Source organism: Bombus flavifrons, chromosome 14, assembly GCF_040668555.2.
Source record: "Bombus flavifrons isolate JBK064 chromosome 14, iyBomFlav1_principal, whole genome shotgun sequence".
NCBI lineage: Eukaryota > Metazoa > Arthropoda > Insecta > Hymenoptera > Apidae > Bombus > Bombus flavifrons.
Genome location: NC_138455.1, coordinates 6,347,685 through 6,372,128, shown reverse-complemented (window position 1 = coordinate 6,372,128; position 24,444 = coordinate 6,347,685). Strand labels below are relative to the sequence as shown.

The 24,444-nt window shown below is 32.3% G+C and overlaps 6 protein-coding genes and 1 long non-coding RNA gene across 11 annotated transcripts; 4 read left to right on the top strand and 3 right to left on the bottom strand.

Moving 5' to 3' along the window:
* Positions 1–351: 351 nt before the first annotated feature.
* On the top strand, positions 352–1,815 carry LOC138187210 (thioredoxin, mitochondrial). 3 transcript variants are annotated; one of them, XM_069127750.1, is made up of 4 exons: positions 352–370; positions 1,104–1,236; positions 1,309–1,432; positions 1,505–1,815. In XM_069127750.1, exons 1-4 carry the CDS (start codon positions 367–369, stop codon positions 1,616–1,618), a joined length of 375 nt encoding a protein of 124 aa, XP_068983851.1. In that variant the 5' UTR covers positions 352–366; the 3' UTR covers positions 1,619–1,815. The 3 variants fall into 3 exon arrangements, with proteins under 3 accessions (XP_068983851.1, XP_068983850.1, XP_068983849.1); XM_069127749.1 differs by lacking the exon at positions 352–370 and adding an exon at positions 838–963 and having other exon boundaries at positions 1,037–1,236; XM_069127748.1 differs by lacking the exon at positions 352–370 and having other exon boundaries at positions 918–1,236.
* LOC138187207 (cholesin) lies at positions 1,706–3,272 on the bottom strand. 2 transcript variants are annotated; one of them, XM_069127743.1, is made up of 4 exons: positions 2,950–3,272; positions 2,589–2,838; positions 2,338–2,506; positions 1,706–2,252 (listed from the first exon to the last, which is right to left on the bottom strand). In XM_069127743.1, the coding sequence occupies exons 1-4, from the start codon at positions 3,029–3,031 to the stop codon at positions 1,980–1,982; spliced, it is 774 nt and encodes a 257-aa protein (XP_068983844.1). In that variant the 5' UTR covers positions 3,032–3,272; the 3' UTR covers positions 1,706–1,979. The 2 variants fall into 2 exon arrangements, with proteins under 2 accessions (XP_068983844.1, XP_068983845.1); XM_069127744.1 differs by having other exon boundaries at positions 2,589–2,829; positions 2,950–3,269.
* Positions 3,273–3,359: 87 nt separating this feature from the next.
* LOC138187211 (uncharacterized) lies at positions 3,360–4,057 on the top strand. Its single transcript, XM_069127751.1, has 2 exons — positions 3,360–3,502; positions 3,625–4,057. The coding sequence occupies exons 1-2, from the start codon at positions 3,435–3,437 to the stop codon at positions 3,941–3,943; spliced, it is 387 nt and encodes a 128-aa protein (XP_068983852.1). The 5' UTR covers positions 3,360–3,434; the 3' UTR covers positions 3,944–4,057.
* On the bottom strand, positions 3,969–6,178 carry PIG-Q (phosphatidylinositol glycan anchor biosynthesis class Q). Of its 2 annotated transcripts, XM_069127728.1 has the most exons (6): positions 5,648–6,178; positions 5,142–5,575; positions 4,790–5,070; positions 4,514–4,706; positions 4,333–4,447; positions 3,969–4,242 (listed from the first exon to the last, which is right to left on the bottom strand). In XM_069127728.1, exons 1-6 carry the CDS (start codon positions 5,934–5,936, stop codon positions 4,052–4,054), a joined length of 1,503 nt encoding a protein of 500 aa, XP_068983829.1. In that variant the 5' UTR covers positions 5,937–6,178; the 3' UTR covers positions 3,969–4,051. The 2 variants fall into 2 exon arrangements, with proteins under 2 accessions (XP_068983829.1, XP_068983828.1); XM_069127727.1 differs by having other exon boundaries at positions 5,142–6,178.
* A 272-nt stretch (positions 6,179–6,450) lies between these two features.
* On the top strand, positions 6,451–10,326 carry LOC138187197 (thioredoxin domain-containing protein 11). Its single transcript, XM_069127722.1, has 10 exons — positions 6,451–6,662; positions 6,905–7,115; positions 7,192–7,422; positions 7,510–7,716; positions 7,833–8,030; positions 8,100–8,539; positions 8,609–8,906; positions 8,969–9,199; positions 9,285–9,478; positions 9,527–10,326. Exons 1-10 carry the CDS (start codon positions 6,451–6,453, stop codon positions 10,038–10,040), a joined length of 2,736 nt encoding a protein of 911 aa, XP_068983823.1. The 3' UTR covers positions 10,041–10,326.
* A 463-nt stretch (positions 10,327–10,789) lies between these two features.
* LOC138187212 (uncharacterized) lies at positions 10,790–11,782 on the bottom strand. Its single transcript, XR_011175124.1, has 3 exons — positions 11,487–11,782; positions 11,046–11,192; positions 10,790–10,941 (listed from the first exon to the last, which is right to left on the bottom strand). It is a non-coding gene; the product is annotated as an uncharacterized LOC138187212 (long non-coding RNA).
* Positions 11,783–12,206: 424 nt separating this feature from the next.
* On the top strand, positions 12,207–20,563 carry LOC138187199 (uncharacterized). Its single transcript, XM_069127726.1, has 8 exons — positions 12,207–12,344; positions 13,258–13,413; positions 14,091–14,545; positions 14,959–15,205; positions 16,113–16,298; positions 16,371–16,620; positions 16,711–16,910; positions 16,993–20,563. Exons 1-8 carry the CDS (start codon positions 12,207–12,209, stop codon positions 17,125–17,127), a joined length of 1,767 nt encoding a protein of 588 aa, XP_068983827.1. The 3' UTR covers positions 17,128–20,563.
* Positions 20,564–24,444: the final 3,881 nt, after the last annotated feature.

The following is a 24,444-nucleotide window of genomic DNA, read 5'->3' as shown; positions in this document are numbered from 1 at the left end:
CCAAACGTTCGAGGCCGCAAAACGAGAGTAGGTCATTGGCAAAATGACTCGCCAGTTCAAGATACCAAGATCAACGAATTAAATGGTCAGCGGTTAAATAAAGGATCTAATAGCATGGACAATTTCTTTAGGAAAGTATTAATGAATAAAATAAAATGAAATAATATATTGACGATGGCAAAATTTATGACAAATTGATTCATTATTTATCTCGTGGCTATATCTTCTACATATTCAAAGGTGAAGAAACAATATTAGACGAAATGAAAACTCTCTCAATAAATGATTTCTAAGATAGGGTTTCCAAAGCTTTATCCTCGATCAAAGTCATAGCTACAACACAAGTATTTTACATCGCTTTTCCACATGGGTAGGTGTTTATAAAACAAATTGATCTTAATCCTTGAAAAGTTGTGATATAAAAAGCTTGAAAATTATAATTTGATTACTCCATCAAGTTCAATTATAAATAATCAGATAGAATTTAAACAATTTATACAGAGTGTTTTAACTGTATGAAAACGCTTGTTAGAACAATCTTACACTGTTTTGAAAAATGCATGTAATAAAAAGATCATCGGTATTTGTTTAAATAGGATTCTCTATTCTTTTTATACACCAATCAATTCGTTTTTTCTATTTTTTATTTTCTTTAGTGATTCTTTATAAGGATAAACATATATAAATATTATTTTCAATCGTTTAATTATGTTTGTATTTAAAAGTTATATGATTTGTATCATTATTAAATATACACAGTACTATGAAATAACAAACATGTACAGCGGAAATCTGTATTTATTGTTTACCGAATGAAAAATTCTCATAGCTGATTCGACGAAAATGAAATCTATACAAACGATACCGCGTGGAGAATTTATTTTTACGTTGTTGGTTATTTTATACCTAACCTCATTCAATCCCAATCAACAGTACGGTACAGTCTTTCGAACAAGAGTTTAGGTTAAAACTGGTCAAATCGTTATTACGTTTTAGAATTTATTCGTAGTTGCTACACATCTACTACACGTCGTAGGTTATTCTATATCAACGAAACATTAAAATGTTCCGAACTGGATTGAGAACTGTACGTATTGCTCTAGGAACAAGAGCCTTTGCAAATGCACCGGCTCAAGAACAAACGATTTCAACTGCTTTCAAAGTTCAAGATCCAAAAGATTTCAACGATCGCGTTAAAAACTCCAAAGTGCCTGTGATCGTTGATTTTTTCGCAACGTATGTAAAAATTGGACTGTCATAATGATTTTAATGATGAATTTATCATAGTAAATTTAATTTGATTTATAGATGGTGCAATCCATGTCGTATGCTCACTCCTCGTATAGAATCGGTAATCGCAGAGAAACAAGGAAAAGTTTTACTGGCAAAGGTTGATATCGATGAGAATAGCGATCTTGCCTTAGATTACGAGGTTATTTCTTATTTTTATAAATTTGTTACCTATCTTGAAATAATGAAAATAATAGAAATTTTATATATGTAGGTTGGCTCTGTTCCAGTCCTGATCGCAATGAAGGATGGAAAAGTTTTAGACAGAATTGTTGGTCTCCAGGATGTAGATAAACTTAAACAATTTGTAGATAAGTATTCAGAATAATGTAATCTAGTTTAACTGTAATTTTGTTGGAGTAACCTTATGGTTACTAAAGTACTTGTATAATATTGTATGGTAATAAGTGTATAATACAGTATAACTTTTTATTTATATATATCTGCAGAATAAACCCATTGTAAGCTTCTCATATATATATGTGAAATAAGTTGTTTTTAATATAATAAACAGATAAAATTTAATTGTTTAATTATTTACAAAAATTTGATATATCTATCTCGTGAATAAAGAAACAAATAGTTGGGATAATATATAAAAAAAAATGTAAAATAAATTTCAAAATGTAAAATAAATTTTACTAAAAGCGTGAACTAGTTGATAGGTTTTAAGTATAACTTCAGATTATTTAGGTTTCAGTAGGTAAAGCTTGTAGAAGTTTTCTTGCCCTTTGATAAGCAATAGATTCTACCTCGTCTTTATTTTCTTCATTTTCTACTTTCCTTACAACATCCAAGCCTTTCCTTAAAAGTAGTTCTCGAGCCATTCCTTTACATCCTTCAAAATATTCTAAAACTATTGGAAAAATGTCATCTGGAATATAAGTTTCATCTAGCAAATTGTCAATTAACCAAATTTGCCTTATCTTTTCAAACTTCCATTCACTTCGTGCATATTTCCACTATAAATGAAGTTATTATAGGTAGAATTAAAAATTGTTTCATTTTGAATATTACCATTTTAAAAAATAACATCATAAAAGAAACCTTTGAAACATAACTAAGTCCTTTCGTCATTGCTTCAATTCTACTGGCCATCCTTCTTTCATTCTTTCTTTGCTCAGCTTTTTGTTTTTTTAATTGTCTTTTAGAAGGCTTTCTTGGATGCTTTTTATAAATTACTTCTGTATCATTTAAACCATTTGTTGTATCTATACTATTGACAAAACAATTTTCATATATATAATTTAATATAAAAAATAATTAAAATCTAAATATGAATATATAGTAATTTTTACTGTGCTTTCTTTTTTGGTGATGATTCTTCATCGCTCTTCGTGTCTTCTACATCCTGATTCTCTTGTACCTCAGTATAAACATTCTCCTCTTTGTCATCTTTAATTATATTTTTATCAATGTTATCATTAATGTTGTTTCTTCTTTTTTCATTTTGTCTTTTACGTTTCATGTCCTGCTTATTCACGTTTTCCACTTGATTAGTATCACATGCAGAGGTATCAACATTGTTATCTATTTTATCTGTAATTTCTGTAAATGATAAATTCAAAATCTATAAACTCGCATTATACAGAATCTTGAATAAAATTCATGTCACAATTATGTATATAGGAACATAAATAAAATTTATTAAATACCCACCTCCCGATTTATAGTTTTTTTTCATTCGTTTTCCCGATTTTGAACTTATAACCTTAAATTTTGACGTACTTTCCAATCCCATCGTATAAATCACTTCAGTGTTCTATGCATGAATATAATTCTTAATCTATAAAGTTGCAACATTTAAAGTACTGATAATATTTTTGTAGCTGATACTAAATAAAAATTAAGCAACAAATATAAGAAACTAACTGTTTCTACAGTTAGTTATCGTTGAACATGTGTATGGACTGTGGACACGTCTGTTCGTAACATTAAACAATATTGAACGATAAAAGGATATCGAAAGTACAAATGTCTATAGATATCTAACTAATATTTATTATTTATGAAATAAAACGTAAAGAAAGAGAAATAATATCAAATATAATATATATGTGTATATATATACATATATATATAGTATTTGGTAAAATTAATACGTGAATTTCCAAATTAGACGTTAAGCAATTCTTATTTGTAAAATGATGCATTTAAAATTAATAAAAAATGTTTTACATCTTAAAAGTAGCAAATCATTCTTAGAGAAGAGGTAAATTTGAATACATGATACTCCCTTTTCTTGTATTAAATCTTTAAATTATTCGTATTAAAAAAGAGGTTAGGTTCTTTAAGTATTTTGAAACTATGATAAAAAGTGACATATTGTTTTAGGCAATCTTTTCTTCAAATGTGTTCCACCTTACAATATAGTATCAATTCAAAGAAAAAGGACGAAGATGACGATGATTATGACAAGCCTTATGTATACTCAACATCTAAAGCAGCAACATATCCTGCTAGACATACAATTGACGGTAGAAATCGACCAACTTTTGAAGGTCTAATTATAGGCTTAAGCATAGCTGTCTTTTTCATATACTTTGGTGTCTTGAGGGAAGAAAATGATATTGATGAAGCTATGATCAAAAATATCAACCCAGCAGTTGTTGAACAAATATATGGAAAACAAAAGGGAAACTATAAAACATGAAGTTGAATAATCTAATGGAATCTAATTTAGTTAACAATGTTTATTTTAGAATTAAATAAGGTATATACACATGTATGTTCTTTGTTAAATAAAGTTATAAATAGGAATCTATAATGGATAGAGTAATTCACCCCATATTATATTGTTTATTATCTTATTCCATTCTATGGGTGGATGACGATTAATTGTGTCTGGTATACATTTGTCCCATGTATAATGCCATGATGCTACTACCATTGTCATTATTAATATTATTGGACCTTCTGTTCTATTTGAATATACTTTAATATTAACAATACCTAGAACATACAAATCGTGTAATTTGTAAGTAATCCAATAAATTGACAGCATTTGCAATTAATTAAATTGATTAAAAGTATTTCACTTACTGCACGTGCTATAAGAATGAAATAACCACTTAAAAAATGTATATACAGGCATAACTTGAAGATAAAACTTCATTCTTGTCAATAAACCTCCAAAGCTGATTAGTGCTAATCTGAGCTGTAAAATGAACTTATGAATTTTTCAAGCATAATCATAATCACAGTTTAATTATTTATAAGGTACCATGGTAAAAACTACATAATAAACCCAAGTTGTTGGCATGAGAAACAGTAGAATAGTAAACAATAGAGTTCCTACAAACAGTTGATCAGGTTGATATTGGCAAGAATCAATTCTTTCTCTCAATGGATTCTTCTTTTTGCCCAAAAATAGTCGAAACAAAGCAGTAATGCCCTTTAATTGAATATTGAAAAGCCTGATAAAAAATTGAATTATTATTCAGTTTGCATTTTTGCAGTTTCTATAACTTATATATTTAATAACTTATATATTTAGTACCTTGCAGCATATACATAGATACAATAAGCATGAAAACTGACAAGTGCTAGAAGATCAGCTGCTATTGCTATTTGAAATGTAATACCAAGCTTTCCAAATAATACCAGTACTTCGAATGTAAAATCCATTACAGGTTTCATAAATATTAAGAATGTCCACCACATATGTATGTGGTACAGAAAAAATTTCCCAAGCATATTGTTTAAGGCATGATTTAATTTTAAACCAGCTGGTACACCCATTAGCCAGTTAATTAAGTCCTTCAAAAATGTGACAGCCTTCTGTAAAATATTTATACGTTAAAATGTTGCCATTAATTTAATATTATTTTCAATGTATATTTTAAAATTACCTCTGCATTATCCAGAAGTATCTGAGATGGAGATATGTACTCAAAGTAATACAATAATAACTGTAATATTGAAATTCCCAATAACATATCTATTATTAATGCAAAAACATAGTTACCAGTTTTCAAATTAAATTTTTTGTTCTTTATTACAGTGATTAACATCCATTTGACATTCTCCAACCATCCATTAACATGCAAACCAAGAAAAGAATATTTTAAAACTGGTAATAACTTGTTGGTTATTTTAGCAAGAAAAAGGACTGGATAAAAGTATAAGAACATATGATACACAAGCAGTGTTTCTTTTACATAAGTACATTTTCCTTTCTTCTGTATTTCTCTCTCAATTTGCTTGTTTTGTATGATTTTCATTAACTCATAAAAGTGGTCCCCAGATACTGCTTTTTGAGCAAATAATTCTGTTTCTCTAAATGCTGATTGATCATATACTATAATGGCTGTATGACAGTGTAAAGTAGAAATTTTTTTATTGTTCACAATAATACCTTTCAGACTGTAGTCATAAATATCACACTTAGAGTAAAATGTAGAATTCAAGCATATATTAATCCAGTCTAAATATTTTTTATCTACATATCCTCTTTTGTGTTCGCTGCCAGAATAATATCCAATTATACTGGCACATTTCATTGTTTCTAAATTATCTACCTTACATACACCAATGACATAAAATTTTTTTACTCCTGTATTATCATCATACACTATTTTACCAAACATGTATCCAGGTTTTTCCTTGTAAAGCCTGTTTGGTAAAAAAATTAATAAACTTTTCATTGTAATTTTTCCTGTAATTTTTCATTAGTATAAAATACAATCACATAATGAAAACATTGTATTTATATATTGCTCCTTATCTGGACATAAATTCTCGTACAAAGCATTAAACATCATAGAACACTTCTAATTTTTCAAAGCTCTATTTTCACTTTTCAAATATATTTATTTATAATATATACATATATTTAATATCAGTTAATCTTCCATAATACTTATTGCTTTCGATAGATACGAGAGAATATCGCAAACAACCCCTTCAATTTTAGTTGAAACAAACTATATGAATATTAAATCTTGTTCGTGCATTGACGATATGTTGACAAGCGCTCAGCTGTTTCCGGTTTGCAAAAATACAGATGGCTCGATAGAAATCCGTGAAAACCCCGGCTAATTAGTTTTAATTAAATAAGCGATAGTTGGACTGATAGTACTGGAGTAAACAACGAGTGTGTGATGAGGCTTTAGCGCACGATATTCTCCTCCCTTTAATTTCCTTTTGGTTTAACGGATAATGTTGAAAGAAGAAGTTGAAACAAGCACGCCGAGAAATGGTGATAACTCGCACACGACTATACCGGATTCAAAAAGTAACGACGTGGCCAAAGAGTCGCATCAGAAGGTCGTGATAAAAGAAAGACTAACCAACAAGATGTTCTCATACGCTAGAAAAATTATTCATTTTTTCCTTGCAATTATCTTGACCTTAGCTGCACTCCATAGTTCGTAAGTTTTAGGTTATAACGATTTTCTAGTTAAAAATTCATTAACTTTAGTATGATACTGTTATCTCACTTTAAACATGGTTTTATATTTTGGTACTGTGCAATAGATATTTTGTAACTTGAAAGTATGGTATCAATACTGTACGAATACAGTAGCAACAAGTCATGCTTGTTTTTATCTGATAGTATTATATGTGTTATTATTGTATATGTTGTATTATGTGGCAATTATTTTCATTGCAGTGCTCCCAAGGTATCAAAGCCTCCATTAGCTAAACCATTTTTTAATCAAAGTTCAATTGTCTTAGATTTTTATAAAGGACATTTAAGCGCTATGATAGAGAGGGTGACAGAAGCAGATTTTAGTTTTGTTATGTATTATGCTCCATGGGATGCAGAAAGCCAAGCTGTGCGTCAAGAATTTGAAATAGTTGCTCAATATTATCATTCACAGGTATCAAATATGTGTATATAATTAATTATTTTATAATCATACAATAATAAGACTAAGATATTTTTGTGATCCCCAGATATTTTTTGCTGCTATTAATTGCTGGCATCCAAGCTCGGAATGTAGAGCTCAGTATAACAAAGTACAAAGCTACCCAGTACTGATGCTTTATCCTTCAAGGGATTCTGGTATAGAATACAGAGGTATACGTACATGGTCATATATGATAAAATTTCTTAATACAGTCATGAATCCAATTGTTAGGATAACACATAAAGAACAATTAACAGATTTACGTGTGAATTATGATGTAAGTATAAATAAATAATTTACATGTTGGATCTTAGTGTACATATTTATTTATAAAACAGTAAGTTATTTGTTACTGTAATTGCAGGCTGTGGTAGTAGGTTATTTTAATTTTACTCGGTTAGATAAAACTCCTGGCTACAAAGAATTTTATAAAGCTGCTATAAGAACATTGGAAGAGGACTCTAATAGAGAATTGGCTTTTGCTGTTGTGACTAGTGCGTTATCTAGTGAAACGGAGTATAATATCTACAAATTTCCATCTGCAAATTTATTTATGTGGAGCAGGTCTCTAGTAAGTACATGAAAAAAGTTTTTATATTTGGGCAGTGATAAATACATTGGATACATAAAGTAGAAACATTTGCATATATAACACGTTTAAATAAGTTTGAGAATTCAAATGTATAGAGGTATCCAGAAGACTCTGAATGGACTTCCGAAAACATATTAAATTGGATTAGCAGTTCTATTCATCAACCAGTTCTATGGCTGCAACCTCCTGGAGTAAAAGCATTAACATTAGCACCATATTTAAAGAAAGGGCCTGTACTTTTTCTTTTCACACCTCGTAATCCTTTGCATCCTGAAAATTACAATTTCAATCTAGTACGTAGCATTGTAAACCTAATCGCGGTATTCAAAGGATATCTAATAAGAATTACATTGATCTTTTAGATCAGAGAGATTGGACTCCAGTACTATAATTGTGCAGATAATGTCTTACCTAAGGAGATAATTCAGCGTCTCAGTTTCAAGCGTCGCAATGCTATTGCGAGACATTCGGAGCGAAATACATTTTGTGCAAAACTTTTGAAGGAAACCAAAAATCAAACAAACGATTTCACTACCAGCATCTCGATTCAAAAATGGATTAACGATAGTTGCTGTGTCAATGTTGTAATGAACAAATGTTCTTTATGTAAAAAGAACATATTAAATAATGCAAAAAGAGAAATGCCTGTCTGTAAACTTCATACTAATAAATTTTATCCCGTCTGTAAAGGTGCAGATATTTTCAAAGTTTCAGCTGTACATAATCCACAGCAGACATATGAAATCTGTTGTAACGAAGATCCTACTACAATAAAATACGAAGACGACTTTAAATCCAGGAGGTATGAAAGGAATTGTTTCTGTACTTCCTTTATTAGTTAATATTTTTACTTTGTTATTAAAAAATACAGAACATCGGCGTCTTCTGCAAATGAAGAGGATGTACGATCTGCAGACGTAGTAAAACAAGCATATTTAAAATCTGAATGTAAAAGATGGATAACAGGAAACAGATATCATCAACCTGTATTTCCACGAGATAATCTTGAACATCCGAATATAAATTTAACAAAGTCAGTGTGTAAAATTAACAAAACCTTGACATTAATAGCGATCGATAGTTTACATTATTTTTACTTCGCGGAAGGTCTGGGCATAGACCTTTTAAGTAGGAAGGATAAGACCGCTGTTGTGATATTAGATGTTGCTGTAAGTATTTGAGTGTATTTTTATATTTTCACATATATTTAATTCGTAACTTTCTTTTTTAGCATGAGAGTCAATATGTCATGCAGGAGGATTTTAGTCGATATACACTTATAAAATTTATAAATAATTATACCCAAGGCTTTTTACAACGCACATTACGTTCTAATAATTCAAGACGTTTTGTGCAAAAATTTAAGACTAAAGTTAGTTGTAAAACAAAGGACGTAAAAAGTGTGTGCATACCAGAATTGACAACTGAAACTTTCTTAGATACTATTTTAGATCCAACAAAGGTAAATTGAGAAGAGTAATGAACATATTATAATGTTATAAGATAATACCATAAAGAAAATATTAAATTTAATGATCTTTTTTTAGGATGTGGTCGTGATGTACCACTCTCCTTATTGTGCATTTTGTAGCGCAATATTTTATGTGTACTTAACAGTAGCTCATTATTTACGCGAAATGGATCATCTTTTATTCGTAAAAGTAGATGGTGATAATAATGATTTACCATGGGAATATAATATGAATCGATTCCCATCTATTCTTTTTTTTCCTGCCGAAAGGTAATTATAATGGATCATTCGTGATTGTATTCTATAACAGTTCTCTAGTCTTCTTCGTTACAGAAAAGAGGATAGCACGGTGTATCCGTTTTCTCTGTCAGTTACAATACCGAATCTTGTGAATTTTATCTTAGCGAATTTGGATGGGGATTCGCATGTTGAAGCGCTTGTAAATATTTGTCAGTCTGGAGCCGGTATAGTTCCAGATGTGTGCATCGCTCGAACTCGTTGGCTGTGTCTAGATATTATTCAACAATTGCTTCGAGATTATCGAAAATTAATAAGACATATTACTCTACTAGGGAGATTAAGTGCTAAAAATAAAAGAAAAGTCATTTTACTGAAGTTGGCACACATTAAAGATATACACTTAATATTAGGTTCCACTATCGATCTCAGAGAAGATCAACACAAAGTAAAGCTTATCAGACAAAAATATAGGAGATATTATAAAAATATTAGGTCACTTGAGTTAGATAGCAAAGTAAATAGTACTCAAGTGGAAGAGTTACATCAAGAACAAAATGTTCTTGAAAGGAGAATGATTAAAAGCGAATTGTGATATCGATTTACAGATAGATATATTGCAATGAATGTTATTTTACTTAAGTCCTTTTATGAATTTGTACTAAATGTACAGTACATACCTCACAAATCATTTTATGTTATGAATGTAAAATATGTCCAACTGAATTATATATGTCGCGCGCAAATGAGTATCACAACTTATTTAAATATCTTTGCATTGTTTTTATGGATATGTTTTAGAAAAGTATTTCTTTATTACTTTGAAACAAAACATTCCCTACTGAATGTTGCAAAAAATTGTGTATACAATTTTTTTCATACACTTGTAAAAAATGTATATTCATAATTTTTTATTTAAACTTTTATAACAATTTTGCAAGAAAAGATATTTGTAACTGTCGTCCAAATGAAGATAGTAAGACATTGATAAGACTATTTTTTCCAGTACATTATAATTCTATACAGGGAGTGTACGTACATTAGAATTAGTCACCTTTGATTAATATTCATGACGTTTAATGTTAGAACAGAGAAATAAAACATACTACTGCGGGTGTGCAATAGTAAGAAAATGACATATGCAGTAAACTATAACTTTCAAAATTTGTGTTTAAAAATGTAATATGTTTAGGCAAAATTAAGTAAGCTCTAGCTCTCTAATGTGGGATATCAATTTAATTCTTCATCTGGTATTGTGTGATTTGTGCATACATTTCCTAAAAATGTGTGTAACTTGTACATTTGTGTAAATATTGTTATACATTATAAGAATAAATACTATATGTTGGTATATATAATGATATTACGATAAATTAATATATTATTTATTTATAAATAGATAAAACAAAGAGTAGGCAAATTAATTATAATTACATAATGATTACAACGAGTGATTAAAATATTAATTCATGTCGTCTTGCAAATATCGTGATCGTCTGAAAAGGTAAACAAATTTTTGTATATTTTAATCGTACAAAATTTATCAATAACACGATGAATTTATACAAAAACTAAAAATTTATGTTTATCGTATCACAACCTTATATGTACGAAGATCGGATTAAAAATGTGATAAAATAGCGTGGGCCGAAAGTGGTCGATGGGTCGCGTAATCTTGCGTTAGTCATTCTCCCCGTTTGCCTGATTTATTTATGGGTTGGGCTACTTATTCGATGTAATGAAATTCCTAGTAAAATGACGCGTGATAAGAAACTCGTTTCTTCTATCGATTTAATTGCTGATCTCTGATCAGTATATGGCATTGAGTTAAAGAATCGTTATTTTGATCATTTCCACGATCTTACGAGAATAAAATAATCTTAATAATCTTATTGTATTTAAGCATTTATACAATTCTATTAGTAATAACGTATACATTTTGTATAAGATATAAATTTTCCAATCCTTCATGTATAGGTACATAGGATAGATCGACATTTCATTTAATGAATGTATTTAAATCATTTCGCTGAATACGTACCATAGATACGCATCTGTCTTGATTTTCCGTATCCTAAATTCATAATTCACGATATGAAAGTACAGTTATGTTTTACAAGGTGCATAGACACGCGAAAGAAGTACCTGTTACGCGAATAAGATAAACGTCGTAACCTAAAAATTAGAACATGCATCTCTTTCTCAGTTGCCAAGACGAAAAGGCTTGAAAAATTTACAAAGGAGTGACAAGACTATCGAATCGTATAATTCAAATAACAAACTTTTGAACTCGAATTATACATTCGGAAGTATTAACTATGTTTCTTACTATTCGTAAGATCTATTAATTACTTAATAAACGATACATAAAAAAGATGACGCGATGGAGAAAGACCGAAGAAGCCTGAAGATGGCGTAGCATTTGATAGGTCGAGTCCGATGATTCCAGTGAAACTCAGTAACTTCAAAGATGGAAGTAATCGTCAGCGCCTCCCAGCGAGCAGGATCATAAAAAGGAAGTCGGAGAAACATTCTGTTTCTTCGTGGTCTCCTCTCTATGTGGTAGCATAACTGTATGACCGTGTGTACTGTGCCGCTGACAATGAGCCGCGGCGGTGACTGTGATAAGTGATCGTGTACCCTTCCTCGTCGCTAAACGCGTAGTGGCAGTGGAGAAAGATAGTACGTCGGCCAAGGAAAGAGTCTACCTCTTGATGACTCGCGCTTTACGCAAGGCGCAACGTAGCCGGAGCTCACAATTATGTTCGATGTACCGCCCAAGTTCTACGAGCTGTGTCGCCTTTGTTTATCGTCGGACGGTGTCAAATTGTCCATATTCGAAGAGGAAGGTGCCCAGCGGAACTTCGCCGATAAGATACTGACGTGCCTCTCGATTACGGTGAGTTTCATCAAGAGTTTTCACCGGGTCCTCGTGCCGAGACGAAGATAAATCAGACGCGACCATCTGTGGTTCTCGCACTCGTCATCGTGTCTCCCTCTCTCTTACGCGCGCTCCTATCGCTCTTACCTCGTCTCGATCACGCCTGCTCTCTCTCCACCGTCGTCTTCTATCTCTATTCACCTTACTATCTCAAGGGTGCGTGTGTGTGTGTGCGCGTGCCACGGGAGAAAGTTTGGCAAGAGATGTGTCCGCGAGATAAGCCGACTCACGGGGGATTTAAAATGGCAGTGATAAGCTCTGTGCTCCTCGCTTCTGCGGACCTCACGGAGAGGGGAGCAGCTCCTTATTTAGACGGCCTGTTATCAGGTTTCACACGCGGATTCCACGAGTCGCTGTCACATTTCACTCTATTCTATATTTCTCCTTTATCTTCGTTATTCGTGATTCGCACTCGTATATATGAACACTCTCTTCTTCTGGAGAAAAGCTCTGCTTTCGTTCAACCTACTTAGAAGAAAATCGCTCGTTTTTATATTTATATTCCTCTTTGACATTTATCTTAAATTTTTGCCTGAAATTAGGACACATTCTGCGATTCTGTATTTTCGATTCTGTATTTTCGATTCTGTATTTTCGATTTTGTATTTTACGCATTTGTATTAAACAAAATTACTTCCATTGTTTTTATATTGAAAGTTGTGTTTATATGATTAAGATTAAGGAGATTTGATTTAAGATGTAGTAATTATTAGCATTGCATTCCATACTGGCTTTAATGTGTAACTGTTACTTGATCTTCTATAGGAAATATTATAGAAATGAATTAGTTATTCTAATAAGATTATTATCACAAGTACTGAGTATGTATTGGTTGATCAGAAAAGCAATGATGTAATTGCATTTTATTCAGGTAAAAGATGGAGATTCTTTGCCACCAATCATTTGTCACCGGTGCGTGTACAAGTTGGATGTACTGCACAACTTCCGTGAAGTGTCACACAAATCTGATGTCATACTCAAACAGTACCTGGATTATGCCAAGCAGTTATCATCACACGATGATCAGGTAGTCAACAAATATTTTTTTTAAATGCCATGGATAGAGGAATATTAGTACATAGGGACATGGGTCATTAAATGATATGAATCATATTATTTTCTGGTTAGAAGAGTAAGACTTAATTTAACACAGTAGCATCAGTGAGCAGTCATTCCATTCTAAGTAATGATGCAACTGGAAATGTGCAATATGTGATTGTAGATAAGGATGTGCTTTAGCACATGTATGTTCCATATATTGTAAACACACATTTAACACATACAACCTGCTGTTTATTTGCTTCTCTGCCCTGATATATCAGTAATTATGTAAGACACTTCAAGGTTTCCTTTAATGCAGTCTACTTTAACCTTATCAATTTGATAATAATTGCAGAACAGAAAAATATATGTGCGTAACTAATTATTTTCTTATAAATGTATTGTAATTAAGTATAATTAAGTACAAAGTGCAAATGTTAAAATAGTATTTCTAATTTGTTCTGATAGATGAGAATTTATGCAGAAATCAATAAAATATTTGCTTACTAGAATTTTAATAAAAGTGATGCATTGAATGAAATAAATGTGATAATTTAAGATTAAATTGTTATTTTTCTGTCCTCTTTTATATGTGGTTTTAAGTATTTCATATGTTTTAGTTAAATAAACCTGTAGTGTAAATAGTAATTTGCTTTTTTTCAGAAAAAATCTTTCTCCACTGCCAAAGTAGCAGGCTTAAGTCCTCTACAGTCATTTCTCCAATTGAACAAAACATTGTTCAATGAGGAGCCTAACTCTCCGGCCAGCATTAATCAAAACATTATACCTCAGACTCAAACACATCATTTGGAGTTGTGCACCAATGACATGCCTGAGCATGATAACATTAAGTGTGAACCAGAAGATGATACGTGTTCAAATAGTTCTGATCCAGACAGACTAGAAATAGAAGATCGAGATGAGCAGGATACTGAGGGGGAAGAAAATGGTTATGATATGACCATTAACAAAAGAATGAAAATAGAAACAAATTACGAAGAATCAAAAACGAGTACCCCTAATCGCAGTCCAGTAAATAGAATGGATACACCAGAAAGTAATTGTTCAGATACAAATATTGATCAAGAAACAACAAAGTTGTGGCAAGCATTAGCAAAGTAAGTACAGAATTTAAAATTTGGTAGCAGGGTTGTTTATGTCATACAGTATTGATAAGACCATAAAGCTAAATTGTAGTGTATAAATGTAGTTTCTGTTTATATGTTCTTGTTTATTTAATAAAACTATATGTATACAGTTTCAAAGTTCAAACATAGATTTTTATTGACAGATTATATTATCTTTTGTTAAGACTATCCAAATATAATCTTGTGTGCTTAATACATATTTACCTTAGGATTATCAATGTAACTACTGTTTGTAACAGGTTGTTCCTCTAGAGATAAGAGTTCCTTTAAAGATAAAACTTAATTAATTACAGATTTCATATTGCACCTGAATTCTTATTATTACATTATTAGACTTTTTTAGAATTGGAAGAATATATTCTTTGTTTTTACTTTTCATATAGCAACAGGAGTTTAGAGATTACTAGGACGAATGGTGACAAATTAAATAATGGATTTACTGGTGAAGCAACTAATTTACTGCGTTCCTTGATCAACAACAGACAAATCGGTATTACTGCTGTTGATTCGGACAGAATATCTCCGCAAATAAGGTTTTACAGAGACACCCAGGGGACAACGATCGAACGTACTGTACCCGACTGTTCTGTACTCGGCAATCGTACTAACGTTTCGTGTATAGAAAACAAGGTTTGTACACTTTAAGATATGATATTTTAATTCAATAATATAAATCTTTGTTTATTACTGTATTTGAATCGTGGGTATTTTAAAGTGTCATTAGGAATTTTTCTCAATTTACCTTTAGGATTTTCTAAATATATGTATTTACGAACTATAAATTGCGATCGGGTATTAGTAAAATATACGATGTTATTATAGAAGCAGTAAAAGATAACTGTTTTTCTAAAATTATACCTTAAAGAAATGAAAATTATACCTTAAGAAAATCCAGAGATTTATGGAAACACGGAAAATCTTTATTTTCTTTTATGTTCATACTTTTTTGACCCTGATCTTCGTGCAAATAAAGGTTCTTCCATGTGAAGTCCTTGCAGTTTGTTCAATGCAAATATCAGAAAAGAACTGCAGGTATAGAAAAGAGGACAGGTCAGGTGACCCTTGGGTGTCAAGGGGGATCCCTTTAGGATTATTCAGGTCCCATCTGCTCGCAGGTAAGAAACGTGGTAGGCCTTGTAGATAATAGATAACTGAGAAGCCCTTTGTGATAGGCCATAAGCGCTAAGTCCACCATGTCAACTCACTGTTAACAGATGTTCAGATAAGTTGGGTTTCCATAGATTTTTAAACGCGTTTTGTTCCGCATGAGAAATTCTTCAATTTATTCTATAATAAGAAACAGGATTGTAATACTATTTTCCGTTCTATTGCCTTTTTATCTTGATAACGGGTACCTGCAAGAAATTACTTTTAGCCTTCGGGAGGTTACGTATATTCAGGAAATTTCGAATTATAAATTTTCTCTGCGTTTCGATTTATCACGATTATGAACTAATGTTTCAATAATTACCGAATGGTTTTAAATGTAACAATAATAAATATCCAATGGTTTTCTAAAATATCTGTTAATCTGTAGGGTACATCCGTGGACAGTAATCCGTCGAGCCCTGCCAGTATCGGTCGGAAGGAGACCAAGTGTCGTAGAAAACAAAGTTATCCTAGTAAAGCTCCAATGAGTCCAGACGTCGTTAATTATCAACACGAATCTAATGAAGAGCAAGCACAAGACTTTACAGCGTGGTCAAATAAAATAAAGGGAAAGGTACGACAGGAATGATGACGAAATATATTATGGTAGAACGAAATGTTACATTCGTTTTTCTTTTTTCTTTAGGTGGAGGACCAAAAACAACAATTTGATCAACACAGTGGTAACATGGCGAAAAAGGTAGATATGTCCTGTACAAATTGCGGCACCATGACCACAACCATTTGGAGAAGGAATATGAAGGGGGAAATGGTTTGTAACGCTTGTGGACTCTATTACAAACTGCATGGAGTAAATCGTCCAGTTACCATGAGAAGGGACACGATACATACACGTAGACGCAGACCCAAAGGCGAGAAACCGACAAGGCATAGAAGTAGGCATTAGATACACTTGATAATTTAATAGGTTTTGCCAATATTATGTTCCTTTTTATATATATATATTTTCTTTTTTTTTTATTCAGAAAAAGGTGACTCAATTTTGGCACCACAATCAGAGCAAATGGATGCAGAAAGTGCGGACATGTTGGCAGCTCTTCGGCGACAAATTCAACCCCATTTGATGATGGCTGCATTAACGCCACCACGTATACCTGGTGCCCATCCACCAGCCCCTACCGCTCAACTTAATTACTCTCTTCCCTTACCTAGTTATATGATGCATGTAAGTATCATAAAACAATTCGATGATCGTTAATTTATGGGCTAATAGGTTTAAACTTTTTAATATCTATATATCATAATAGCATGTAAAGGCAGAAGGGCGAGAACAATGTCATTTATCCACGGAGGCAGAGGAAACTGAAGTAGGAGATGAAGAGAATGTCTCGGACGTACCATTGAATTTGGTTGCGACGTCGTTATCCGAAGAAGCACACTGAAAACACTTCGACCAGCTTCAGAACGACTTCGCTATAGGTATACATATACATACATATATATACATATATATAAATATATATACATACATATATATGTATATTATATATATATATACATACATATATATATATATAACAAAGAATCTCTAGACAGAATAGTCTGTCCGGTGATACACAGGGTGTAAAAGACGAGATTGTTCTCCTTCTCCTTTCTGTCACTGATTCTCGTCCATGATTCTCTTTTTTGGACTCTCCTTTTCTCTCTTTTCCTCTTTTCCTCTTTTCCACGGTCTCGAGAAATTTGAAGTGGTAGAATATTGGGATGTGTATTTATCCCTTGAGCTACCAAGCCCGTGGTGCAGAGCGCACGAAGGAACGATGATATTAAATACGCAGTATTAATTACGTGGTTATTCAAAATATGTACATATATATACACGATATATACGAATACGAAGAATATTTTTATACAAAATTTTCTACGCTTGCAGCTATAGAGAGCGACGGGCGATCGTTGTACATACACGCGCAAATTGTTCTTTCGGTGTCGCACGTATTTTACGCGTTAAAAAGGAATGGTGGTCGTTGTCTGTTTTCTTAGTGACGTAAGAAATTCAGTCACCAGTGAAAGTTTTAGAACGGTGCTAGATTACTGTTCGAGAAGACTTAGAAATAAAGAAGAAGAAGCAAAAAAATGAAGATTTGTCACTAAAAGATTAGTGAACAAAATTTAACCGTTTTGTTCCACGGGCTTTTAGCTGTCAGTGATGTTACAATCATAATTGTCTCGTTGTTTTGCGTAATATTCAAGCTAAAAAACGAACGTCCCTCAACTAAACTCAACTAGTAAACAAAATCTATTTTTAATTGGATTTAATAACGAGTGAAGTCTTATTAATCCAAACTGAAGAAATGGAAGGAAATCAATGGAACAGAAAAACGGTTGCAATGTGGCAAATATTTACAAAAGAAACAAATATTCGATACATATTTTGTAACTTGAGCTTTGCCACATTACAGTTTTGCCAGTATCATTTTTAAAGATTATATTCTAGTGGCCTTTCAACGATTCATCTCTTTTCTCTTCCCCTTTTTAGCTCTTATTGCAGTAAATGCAGATAATTTAATTACAGATACGATCTTAATTTAGATGATGTAGATACTTTTTTACATGAGCACGAGACTGCCGGTGTAAACACATTTAAATACTCTTTCTACCATTTACGTATTTTTCCCCCTCCCTTCTTCTCTACGTATTGAAAAAGCTTGTCGACTGTTCATGCAGTCGCCGATGATTTGTACTTAATAGACAAGGCAGCACACCACCATATAAGCTAAGACTCCGAAAGCAATAAAAACGCGATGGTACGTAGAATAGATTGTCGTCATACAATACTCGTTTGCGTGCTCTCTCGACGGCATACATAAATTTCAGGAACTAATACTTAGATAACATTCATTTATATGCCAGACGTTAAAAATAACAAATTTTATTGCTCCACAATTGCTGTAAGTATGTTTTACATATTCCACAGTCTCCTTTTAAATTTCTTCCTTAACTCTGTTTAATTTTATTTTCATATTGTAAAAAAGTCAAGAAAACAATGGATATCTTGATGTAGATAAACAAAATTGTTCGTTTTTCTAAGGGTTATCACTGATCTATATTTTCCAGAATGTACAGATCACACATTAATAAACAGGTATTAAGCAACCCTAAATACCACTTAATACGATGGCCAGTGCATCTACTCATGTATCGTTATATCTAACATTGTATACCTAAACAACTTTGCCAAAAATAGATTTAGTCTATGTAACATAGAGTATAGTTAAGGGCATATGATAAAAATTAACGTTTTATCTTTCTCTTTTACAACCTCATACACAGCATTTACATATTTCTCCTTTATTTTTCTCCCTCTTCTTACAGCTCTTCTTATCAGTGATACCTCTTGGCATACACTGCTTTACAGAGCTTTTAAATTCACTTACAGTGATTAGTGGAGCAACTTAGTTTTAGTCGTTATCAAAGGAGCCTTATGGATACAGTCGTATAAATATATATATACAGACACAAATGATACATGCATATTACACAACACTCATACAAGTATTACATACATAGATACAGTGTTCTATGTTATTATACGAGTATGAATGATACCACAAATCAGTGCTATTGCTTTCCTTTTTTAAACTTTTAAGTCTTTAAGCTTTTAACTTATACTAAGATTATGAAAATAAATAATACATTCGTATTTTATTTCATATTTTCTAGAATTTTCAATCAAATCTCCGAACGATTACGGTTTAATGCATAACAAAAGCTAATTTATATACTTTATATTTTTAATATATATAATATTCTTTTATACATATTTTTTAAATATGAATGGCATTGAAGATGTGGTATCTTTACATTGATAACACAAGTATTGGAGGAAGAGGCATAAACTATGATGAGGTTTCACAATAGTTGCGATCCAAATAACAGATTGCTAAACTTTTCTCTCGTACGTCGAAATGATCCTTCCATTTAGTACGTATTCGATACACTTCCTGTTTTATAAGCAGGTTGAGAGGTAACATATCTTTTAAATAAGTCTTAACAAGTGTATATTCTACATATTTTATTTACTTTTATTGTAAAACGAATTTGTAAATATCTTTCAAAATTTCAGTGTCTTTTTTACAGACATCAGTTGTATGAACTGTGAATTTCGTATAGGTAAAAAACTTTTCTATTTTTAAGCGGTATATACTACTTATTTAAAAGATACGTGATACACATTTAGGCTTAAACATCTTACTAAGGGACGAAAGTAATCAGTTACTAAAGTACGTAGGGCCTTGACTTCTCTTGGTCAAGCTATAGATCGCCAGTTTTTTTTTTAAATTCTGTTGATAGAACATTTTAGAATACCATTTTTTTAAGTGTACCATACGTGAAGAGAATGAACTTATTTATGAAATAACATTGATAGAAAGAAGTGAAAGCAATGGACAGTTATTTTGTTAGGCATTTTTTTTCTCTCAGTTATGAATATTTGGCTCGACGTAGCTTGTTAAATAACAAAAAAAGCATAACTATTATTATCCTTATATTTTTTTTAATTACTATTATTATTATTATTATTATTATTATTATTATTATTATTATTATTATTATTATTATTATTACCATTGTAGATGCGTAAGTAGAATTAGATTTGAGCTCTCTACTAATTCTGAAACTAGAGGATATTTTTTATAATTATTAGAATCGAGAAATCGAGTATTACTATTATATATATATATATATATAAATATATTAATATTATTGATATATCGATTTCATTAAACGTTAAGGACATTACGATCCTTTTTAAATAAGGTTTAGTTGCAAGACCGCCACTCGTCACGGCTCGTTTCTTTTCTTTTTTTTTTTTCTTTTTTTTTTAACAATAATGAACGAAATGAAAAAATAGCTGAGGCTTCTTATAGAATTTTTTTTATGTATCAGTATTCTACGCGTTTGACTTTAGCTGTTAAGAGTTTTAACCAACACTACTTAAAGGAATCCCCGATGGCGAGATTTGTCTTACTTAATTATTAAATTATTTAGTTATTTTCCCTCTTGAGTCCTTCCCGTGTCCTTCTACTCCTATTTTTCCCCCATCCTTTTCCTTCGTCCTTGTTTTGTACGTCTATTTTTACATAAGTGACCCTCCCCTGAATAATTATTTAAACTATAATTTATTGTATTCACCGTTTTTTGCACCGACGTTAACGTAAGACATTTTCTTTTTTTTTTTTTTTTTTTTTTTTTTTTTGGCAATGACTGGCTTAATTTATTGTTTCTACATTGTACTTTATACGAGTTTCGCTCTCTCTTTTTTCTTCTTCCTTCCTTTCTTTCTTTCTCTTTTCTTTCCTTTGCATTCTTTCTTTTATCTTTTGTAAAATGAGAAACAGAACAATTACATGCGTTAGCTAGTAATGATCAGGCATTGCGCGTGTGGTCATTCCCACCTTTTCTGCGAGACACACTCGGTTTTATGCGGTACGAGATGCGGACGGTCAATGCTTTAGGTGCCTTCACCTGGAGATTTCGTTGAATACAGATGCTCACGTGCACGTTACTAACGCGTCAAAAACGCCACTTATTGTAATGATTTCTACTCTCGATCCATCCGCTTCTCTTCTCACCCTCGCGAAACACGTGTGCCTCTACGAACTATTAATATTTCTTCAAATTCGAGTCGCTTATTAACGGGTACGAGAAAAAAGAAAAAAAAAACGAAAAAAGGAAGAAAGGAAGAGAAAAATAGTCAATGACTGTCTGATTATATACGGTATGTGTATGTAATTAATTACCGAAATGGTGAGCTGGAGTGAGATCAAAGCGATGGATCGAGAGTAGGCGAGATCACTCCGAGGTGCTTCGTCACCACGTGCACATCTTTGTTGTTAATCTTCGATGATCATAGGAGGCCGTTTTTTTAGAAAGAAAATCGCGGCTACGGAGCATCTCGTGTCCACGATGAACAAATGTATACGAAAGTCTCGAGGATAAGAAACAAAAATGATATGAGACAAAGAAATGCATAATTGTACATGACAAATAGAGAGAGAGAGAGAGTGAGAGAGTGAAAGAGAGAGAGAGAGAGAGAAAGAGAAAGAGAAGGGGTTTTCGCGGAAAGATGGAAAATGTAAAATAAATAAGGGGTGAATCGTCGATACCTCTCTGCGGCTTGCGTTGAAAAATAATTAATTATTAACTCGCAGCACTGTTCCGTCCGTCTGCGCGACCGTGAATCTTTTGATTTCACCGAGATTTCCTTGGTCGAAGTCCTAAGTCACACATAAATACACGTATTACACACACACGTACACACACGTATATATATATATATATATATATATACACGTTACACGCGTAGAGGCGCGCATTAAACATACACAATTTACATTAATGCATAAGAGAAACTTACGTACACACGATAAGTATATACACGGTGAAGAGAAGAAGCGATAATAGAGGCGTAAATCGTAAAACATTGTGAAAAAGGTTTAAAAAAAAAAAAAAGAATAAAAATACACACTGTAAGAAACTGGAAGCGCTAAGACCCCTTCCCCAGTTCTTACACCGAGTATTAAATCTGTACTAATCGACTGAGTATTATTTTTATATCGAGCGTAATAATATTAATAAACGGATATAAATTAAAACGTGAGACAGAGAATGATGGATTAAATCGTACGTGAAGCCGAGAGAGAACTATTGTAAAGGCAGCGGATGAGAGATGCGTTCTCTTTTTCTTCTTTCCTTTTCCGAATTTCGATTTAGAGTTGAAAGTGTATGACATCTGAACGCGGCAAGCGAAGGAACGAAATTAAGAAAGCGAAGGAAAAGAGGAAAAGGAGAAGGCATGCGACTGATGATTGTGAATGCCCTGATTACAATATTTTGTATACAACCACAATGCGAACTGAGCGGAGAAAGAAACAATTACGAACGAGAGAAATGACAAAGAAATGGAGGGAGAGAGATAATTAATTAACGACGGAAGATTGTAAAGCAAGATCTGATGAACCAGCGTCTTTTTTTTTTCGTAAGAGCGTTGCGGAGCTTTGATCGGCCAGAAACTAACTTATAACAAAAAGAGAAAAGGAAAACTCGATATGTAATATCGTATTGTACGTTTATTACATATGCGACGTAGCAATAGATAAATGACGATAAAGAGAAATATGAACAGAGAAAATGAATTACTTTTGTATTCACGGTTATCTATGATAATAAGTTAGTTCGGGCTAAGGCCAGCAGCTGTTGAGATTATTCATGGTTGTGTGTATCATTATAAGTATTTTGAATTGTTGAATAGTAATTAGTGTAAGCGGTGGCTTGAACGGGGCGACGTCCCACGCCCACGGAATGCACGAAGAGACGTCGCGTCGTCCAAGTTCGGTCTCAAGTATTTCAACAATTGTCAGATATACATTTTTTCCCTCCGTCATCCAAGATATTTGAAAGTTTCGCCCCGTACAGATCGATTTTACTGACATTACTTCGCCTGTGTTTTATATAATATACATATACATATATGTTATATATATATATTTTTTAATAATCTTAATTGTAACAAGTCGTGTATCCCACGTATGGAATCGTTGGACCCTTTTTTAATTTATAATTATCGCGAAGCACATCTATTACATATGACGAGTGATAACATAATAATCTTCGATTAACTTACGGGTCTAATTTTTCAACCCTCATCTCTTTCATTATACGCTCTCTATGTAATGTCTCTGTCTGATTTCAAAATCATCTCATTTCCATTTCTCTTGCAAATCAGAATCTCTTCTTCGAATCTCCTTTTTTTCTTTCTCTCTTTTTTCCTCGTTTGTATTTTGTAATAATAAGATACCTGTTAAACATTTCTAAGCTATTTATTGAATCGAATATCGCTATGTGGTTTGTTAGAAATTCTTTCGACGACCTTTATCCTGCACGTATTACTTCCTTTTATTTCGAGACCACGCTTCGCATACATACTCGTGGCTCTGCCAATGGTTCACGAATCTTCAGAGAAAAAGGAAGATAGAAAAGTAAAAAAAGAATAGAGCGAGAATTACGATCACTCGACGTCTCTTATTTTTGCGCCTACCGCCTAGCTAAGTCAAAGAAGTATTGTGAGTACTGTGTTTGTTGTTAACACGTTTGCCCTTCGGTTCTTTTTTTCAAATTCTCTTTTCACTCGATCTTTTTTAAAATATGTTAAAAATTAACGTTTTGTTTTCTGCCTATATTTCCTTAATCAAACGAAAGATCGTCTCGTAACATGCAAACATGTCGATGCAACAGACACAGGAGATCGGCGGGTAAAGGACCAAAATGTACAACAATTGCGTTTGCCCTTTCTTACGGTTGGTATGATTCGTTTTCGTAAACGTGCAAAATGGAGATCGAAGCTGTAATTGTATCGGTGGATTTTTAAGCGATGTTGACAGATTATTTTGTGGGGCATCTTATTGCAAGGGCATTGTTGTGATACCACAGATGCAGCTTCATTGAAACTTAAATAAAAAATAATGCGTTAACGATTTGTTGCGATCAATGTTTACCATCATTGACCGCGTGTGTCTGATATTGTACGTGGAATTTAATTTTTTTATATAAAAACCTGTTTAGAAATGAAACATAAAAGACGAGTCGATATTTCCTTCACCGAAGTTATCTATGTCATTCTACGTTAGTTCCCATGATATTTTCTTATGTAGAGCAACGTTGTTCCATTAAAACCTTTGTGTACTTTCTTTTGCTTTCGA